The 7,787-nt window shown below is 29.7% G+C and overlaps 1 protein-coding gene across 1 annotated transcript; it reads left to right on the top strand.

Moving 5' to 3' along the window:
- Nucleotides 1-4,702: 4,702 nt before the first annotated feature.
- On the top strand, nt 4,703-6,100 carry LOC142325781 (general transcription factor II-I repeat domain-containing protein 2-like). The gene has a single exon (XM_075367811.1). The coding sequence runs from the start codon at nt 4,703-4,705 to the stop codon at nt 6,098-6,100; it is 1,398 nt and encodes a 465-aa protein (XP_075223926.1).
- The last annotated feature ends 1,687 nt before the right edge of the window (nt 6,101-7,787 follow it).

Raw genomic sequence — 7,787 nt, 5'->3', positions numbered from 1 at the left:
AAGAGCCCTATACATCCTTCTATCTGACGATTCTACTGGTGGTTTTATTCACCTTTTTAAAGAAGCTAACGAGGGCGGATGAAGTTACACATCGATGCCCTCCATAAAGTATTTTTAATGAATATAAATCAAACGCAACAGAATAAAACAAATTTGAACATCTGACACGTTGTTCATGGTCATTTAAACTCTGAGGAGTGTTAAAAATAAAGTATTATAAAAAATTAAAATTGAAAATTTATAATAAATTATAAAAACGTATATGCAGTATAAAAAGGAAATATAAAACCTTATAACAACGATAATAAATAAATTAATAAATAAATTTGATTTTTAAAATTCTATCAATATTGCCAGTCTTCTTCACCAAAAACAATTTTATTTAACTACTTAAAATAAAAGTAATACTAATTACAATTTCAATAATATAAATTACAACAGACAAATATTGAAACAACTATAAAGCTAGATTTCTTTACTATACTTGCTTAAACACCAGATATTATTTACAAACGTATACAAAAATTAATAAGGAATGGTCGGCCTCAGTTTGTTCAAAACTACTCATTGTACAGGTACAGTTACGTTACACTGATAAGACGCCAATGACTATAATTGTTGATTGTTGATGCGACTATAAAAAAAAATTAATACTTAATGGACAAAATTAATAAATTGATTCGTAATATCCTTGTCCCCATAATTCCAGGCTTTTTTGAATTAACAACATTATAACGACCCCATAATATACTTTTATTTACAATCGTAATCAAAAATTAAAATATACCTAAATAAGAAATAAACTGTGCTGCAATAATAATACAATTAAAATAATATATTTGAATTACATTCTACTTACATGACCAAGACTGTTTTAAAATATTCATTAAAAATTATCGAATTTATCCTATGAAAATAAAAAATAAGGTAATAAGCAACAAATTAAAAATAAATTCACGAAATGATAAATAGTAAAATACTATTCAACAAACATTGAAAGAACTGTGTCTATAATCAAAGTATCATTCAGATATACACACTTTTCTTTTTTAACCTAAATTTTCATAGTGTGTGAAAATGGCATGCCTGACCGGGATTCGAATCCGGGACTTCCAGATGAAAGGCCTTGATGCTACCATTCACGCCACGGAGGCCAGCAGCTACTTAGAAAAACAAAAAATTGACGTGTAAATATAAACGAAAAGCAAATTTAAACAATTGCTACATACATAAGAAACAAAACTCCACGTTAAAATAATAGATATATGAATAATATGTACTTTAAAATAATAATTTTTTTTTATAACTTTTTATTAGTATTATTTATTAGTCATTAACGAATTGTTAGTGCAATGTAACTGTATGGGTAAATGTGTAGAGTTGAACAAACTTAAGCTGACTATTACTGAGACGTTTGGTTAATTGAAAACCCAACCACCAAAGATCACCGTTGTCCACGATCTAGTATTCAAATCCGAATAAAATCAACTACCTTTATTAGGATTTGAACCTGAGAACTTCGCCTTCGAAATTGGGTAATTTACGAACGAGTTTACCACTAGACTAATCCGCTGGGTTGCAATAATCTTATTTTATACTCCATTATGTCAAAAGATACTTATGCCTTTAGAAACAAATTTTTTTCTAAAAACAAAACCAACAAATTAAATTGAGAATCCAATAATAATAATAATGTAACGTACTGGTTCGAATATATATATATATATATATAAAATAAACGTCAAAGAGCATTTATTACCTGAACGGGAAGCATTTATTATTATTTAGATCATATATGATACTGATATTTTACCCATAACACTTTTGAAATAACACGAAATTTTTACCTAAAAAATAAAAATTAAAGTGAAACGTCCGTGTTAAAAATATAATTTATTTTCTAGCTTATACATTTCAATGCGAATTAATACACGCATGAATACATCCATAAATTTTTTTTTAAATGTGAGGAAATTCTGAGTGAGAGTAAGACAGAAAGTATAGCAGTTCGTTACGTCTATATAAAATATTACATCTATATAAGTTTTTCACTATACTACTGATGATAAACCACCTTTTCTCCATTACCACAAATATGATTCTTTCACCTCCAAATATAATTAATATAGCCATTTTGAATAAAAAAAGAATTACCATTTGTTTTTTATGATTGTGGTTTATTATGAACAATGTGGAACTTCCTGATATTTACAATTCAAAATTGTATTATTCATGATAGATTCTATTCCAATATAAATATTTCGCAACTTGATAAAACTGAAATAATTAAACCAACACTTCCTAAAATGTTACAACGGTTGCGGTTTGTGTTAAATGTTTCCACTTTTCAAAACGAATACGTGACTGTTGATAATGTAACTAGAGCTTTCATTTTAACAGATAGCGACAGTAGGAAAACTGTACAACTTGAAGGTGCTGACAAACGCAATTCTCAAAATAATGAATGTGAAAATTTATTGTTTCCTACCACAAATTATATCGTTTTATTGCTATACCCATAATTCGTTGATATTTATATAGTAACTCATAAAAAATACAACATTAATATATTAAAACAACAACAATACCAGAATTTCATTTTTTTAAATAAATATCTGATAATTTTAAGGAAAAGAAATGAATAATATAATATTATTAAAGATTAAAACGTTGATTTTCAAATTATTAGAAATTTTCCTCCAGAATATTTTTTTGGATTACCATTGGCTCATTAACAAGTGAAGTATCCGGTAGAAGTAGTGTTAAAAACAACTCGAAGAAGGTAAGTAATAATTAGCAACAAAAGGTTATTTTATGAAAAAAATTATATGAAATTGAAGAACTTTAAATTTTATTGCTATAAAGTACTATTACATTTCCTGATACTGTTCAACAAAAATAAACAGATTTTAAAGCAAAAGATAATCATAAAAAAGATTAGAGAATGAATAGTTTAGTTTTTGATATCTAAATCTGTATATACTAAATACATTTTATCTTTTAATTATTTATTAATAACTAGCAGACTCCGCACTGTTTTGCTTTTGCAAGATTTGAACATTAAATGAACACAGTTGAAAGTTTGAAAACATTAAAAAACTATACTTTAAATAACTTAACAAAATTTAACCTTCTAATTTCTAAAAGTCAGAATGTAAATATATGCAACTGCCAAAACAACAACACTACCTATCGGATTTAATTCAAACTACTCTCTAAAAACAATAGTTGGTTCAAAATATCCCTAACTTTCATTCTACTAGTCAGATCGAGAATTTCAATAGCTTTAAACCTTCTCTGGACAACGCGGACCATTCTGCAAAAACCCGCGCGTAAATCGGTCCAGTTATTTCTTAGTCTATAGCGGACACACGCATACGAACATTGCCTTCTATATATAGAAGAAGAAAGTCTGTTTTTGAATTTGTCTGTTTCGTAAATATCTCTACATCGGCGCCACTGACAATGGTTAATACGGGAGAGGATATATATACCTTCTCCCGTAGATATATATTCTATATATATATATATAAAAAGCAATCCTTTTATATAAATATAAAAAAAGGCTGTTTGTATATTTCCTTGCTTGTTTCGTAAATATCTCAACACCGGCGCCATCAGTGGGTCCATTTTTCGCAAAACGTTTTCTTTTCACCTAACTAATATTCATATTCTGAATATGAGCCAAATCGATCTATAAATACGATTTTTCTAAATATCTCAACCTCTGCGCCACCTAACGGGTCCATTTTTTGCAAAACTATTTATTTTCATGTAACTAATATATCAGGGATGGCCAACAAGTTGACCGCGGTCGACCGGTCGACCGCAAAGGTTTTAAAAGTAGCCCGCGAAGCCAAAGTTGAACAATTTGTTCTAACTTGAATAAACGATTGAAATTCTTAATTCTATAATTTAATCTTACAATAATAAATTATTTGTGAAACATACACATACTGTTTATATTTATCCTGATAAGATAAACAATGTAGTAATACTGAACGCGCTCTGTCGGCGCTAGTTGGTAGCTGTGTGGCCGTGGGTCTCAACTTGCTTTTTCTCTGTAGCGAACATAGACAGGGCGCATATCAGTATCAGTGTGTGTTAGAGAGTTAGATAGTAAAGTGACAGCCGGTGAAGTGACAGTCAGTTATAGCGAACAGAAGTAAGTATGTTAGTTATTGTTTTAAATATTCCGTAATAATATCTTTAGTAGGTAAATTCTAAAATAATATTTAACCCTATTATTTTAGAATGAATAATCCAAGTACAAGCAGGAAAAAAACGTATCGTTATCACAGTGAATGGGAAGAAGATTATTTCTTTACTATGATGAAAGATAAATGTATCTGTTTTATTTGCAATGCGACAGTAGCTTTGTCTAAGAAAGAGAACGTTAAAAGACATTATCTAACAAATCATAAAAATTACGAAGAAGATTATCCACGTGGCACTGCGTTAAGAAAAACAAAAGTGCAACAACTGAAGGCACAAATAACTGCACAACAAAATAGTTTTTTAAAATACAATACAAATTCGAAGAGCAGCTACGATTGCTTCATTCAAAGTCGCTGAAACTTTGATTAAACACAACAAACCGTTTCAAGATGGGGAAATATGGAAAGAGGCATTCATTAAAGCCGGAGAAGAATTGTTTCAGAATTTTAAAAATAAATCTGAAATAATGACATTAATCAAAAATATGTCGTTATCGCGAAATACAGTTATGCGTAGAACAGAAGGAATGAGCCGAAATCTTGAAGACATTTTACATGAAAACATTAATAAATGCGTTGTATTATCGCTGCAGTTTGACGAATCTACGGTCTATATCGGTACTACACAATTATGTGTTTTTATTCGAATGGTTTTCGATGATATGTTGGTTACAGAAGAATTATTAACTATTATTCCGATGCATGATCGCACAAGAGGTCAAGATATCTTTGATTTATTTCAAAATTATATTGCACGAACAAATTTTCCAATCTGCAAGTTGGTATCAACAACCACTGACGGGGCTCCAGCAATGATTGGCAACAAAAGTGGCTTCGTTGCTTTGTGTAAAGGTGATGATGACATTCCAAATTTTATTGACTATCATTGTATCATACATACTCAAATATTATGTTCAAAAGTGTTAAAATTCAATCGTGTTATGGATGTTGCGTTTAAAATTGTAAATTCCATAAGATCTAAAAGTTTGTCACGTCGTCAGTTTCGCGCTTTGCTGAATGAATGCGGTGAAGAACACAATGAACTATTATTTCATACTGATGTAAGATGGTTAAGTCATGCTACATTTTTAGCAAGATTTAGAGAACTTCTGCCACAAATAACCTCATATTTACAATCTAAAGGTGATTCATATCCGCAATTAAATGATCAAGAATGGTTTCTCGATCTTACTTTTTTCTGTGATGTTACTGAAAAATTAAACCGATTAAATCAGCAACTACAGGGTAAAGGTAAAACAATAATACATATGATTAACATTTTGAAGTCATTTAAGGAAAAATTAAATATGCTTGCGATGCAACTAAAGCGTCGTGATTTAAAACGCTATCAAAATCTGGCAGATGAATCTAAAAATAACAAGACTGTTGCTTACGACAAATATGCTGATGTTATTGGAATGCTTCTAAATGAATTTGATAGAAGATTTCTCAAACTAAGTGAACTTGAAGATATTGCCTGTTTTTTATCTTACCCGTTTAATGACATCGACGTTGAAAGTCTTGCACAGAAACTTCACAATTTTCTTAATACTACAAATGTAGCAGAATTAGAAGAAGAAATACTAAATATTAAATGCGATATAAATCTAAAAGCAATGGTTTCAGATAGCAATTTTTGGAAATTAATAAGCAAAGATAAATATCCAAATATTTGGACAATTGTTGCTCGTTTCAATGCCTTCTTTGGCTCCACATATTTATGTGAATCCGCATTTTCTTATATGAATGCGATCAAAACAAAACAGCGATCGCAAATAACGGATCTACATTTTGAGTCGTGCTTAAGAATTGCTTTAAGTTCATATGAGCCAAATTTTAAGAAACTTGCTGCTCTTATGCAATGCCAAGTTTCATCCAAATAAAAATTGTATGCTTAAAATTTGTTTTGTTCGTATTTATTTCTTGACATTGTTTTTTTTTAATTTTAATTAATATTGTTGGAATTCATAAAATAAAAAATATGTTTTGTTCGTATTTATTTCTTAACATTGTATTTTTTAAAATTTTAATAAATATTGTTTGAATTCATAATATAAAAAATATATCGTAGGCTTAGATTGCAAACCTGCTAACTCATATTCAGCATATTTTGCACAACTTTCTTAAAACGCATAAATTTTTTGCTTGTCACGTGATTTCAATTAAATAGGTGCATAATAGCGGTGTTTCATAGCCAATGTAAGGTGTTTTTCTCTTTCTAATAGTGTGAAAATGTAATTTTTGACCAAAAGTGGAAGTTTGCAATTTAAATCGGTGATATTGACTTCTTTAATTATCTTCTAAAATTTTAAAATTATTTGCCCGTATCCATAGTCGACCGCAGACTATATTTTATGGAAAAAGTAGCCCTTAAAAGCTAAATGTTTGGCCACACCTGTAATATATATTCCGATTATCAACCAAATTGGACCATAAATGCCATTTTTCCAAATATCTCAACTCCAGCGCCATCTAGCGAGTCCATTTTTTGCAGAGGTATTTCTTTCCATGTAAGCAACACATACTACGAATATCAACCAAATCGGACCATACATTCAATTTTTAGAAACATCTCGACCCCATCGTCATCTAGCGGGTCCACTTTTGCAAAAATATTTTTTTCTCGTAGCTAATATATATTCTGAATGAGCAAGGAACGCATACGGGACAAGCAAACAAACATTCATTTTAATATATATAGAAGATATAATTTATCATATCTTCTATATATGTAGTGATAGGGTTTATATCACCACAAACCACCGATTGTATGCTTCGCTAACATACCTGAGAAATAGATCTTTAACTGTAAACCGCCGTACCCTAAAGGAGTCCAAGTCGACGTATCAAGGTACACGTTCCGTATGACCCTGGTTGCATGACGATTTGATAAAATAAAATTGAAAAGATTCTTTTTTCCAATATTAAAAATTAAACTTTTTGTAATTCACTTAGTAAAGATAGCAAAGTACATTAACTCAGAGTACTCATAAAGTAGCGATAACTCTTAAATAACCTTTTAACAATTAAACGTAAAAAAAAGAAATTTATCAAATGATTCATTATCAAAAAAATCTACTATGTTGCATGATTTGGGGTATAGTGTAGCCCACTTTTGAAACTAGCTGTGAAAAACATTAATTGCTGCCATATCTGTTAGAATCGTCACGTATGATGTTAAAGCCAAAATTTAACTTGTCAATGCTCTTTAAAATTATGTGTCCTCCCCATTCATTTAAAATTTTCGGTTTGCCCCCTTTTGAGGATCTCCTGGAGACTTAAGGAGATGGAAAATGATTTTGAGAAAAGGACATTTGCCAAATATAACTTTTCTACGAAGCTCATTCAATGATTAAAGAGAAAATGTATTTTTTTTTTATAAAAAAATATTTATTCAATGATAATAAAGTTGAAAGCGACTTTTAAAAATAATACCCGGCTATATTTGGGCACTTGACCCATTTTTATTTCAGCTTTCGTATTCCAGTAGTAAAGGATTGTTCACTTTAGTATCTGAATCATTCTTGTACCGGATTCTTAACCCGCTATTTTTTGTCAAATAAAATCTCT

The sequence above is a fragment of the Lycorma delicatula genome, chromosome 5 (genome assembly GCF_047948215.1).
Source record: "Lycorma delicatula isolate Av1 chromosome 5, ASM4794821v1, whole genome shotgun sequence".
In the NCBI taxonomy this organism is placed as follows: Eukaryota; Metazoa; Arthropoda; class Insecta; order Hemiptera; family Fulgoridae; genus Lycorma; species Lycorma delicatula.
This window is presented reverse-complemented; position numbering and strand designations above follow the sequence as displayed.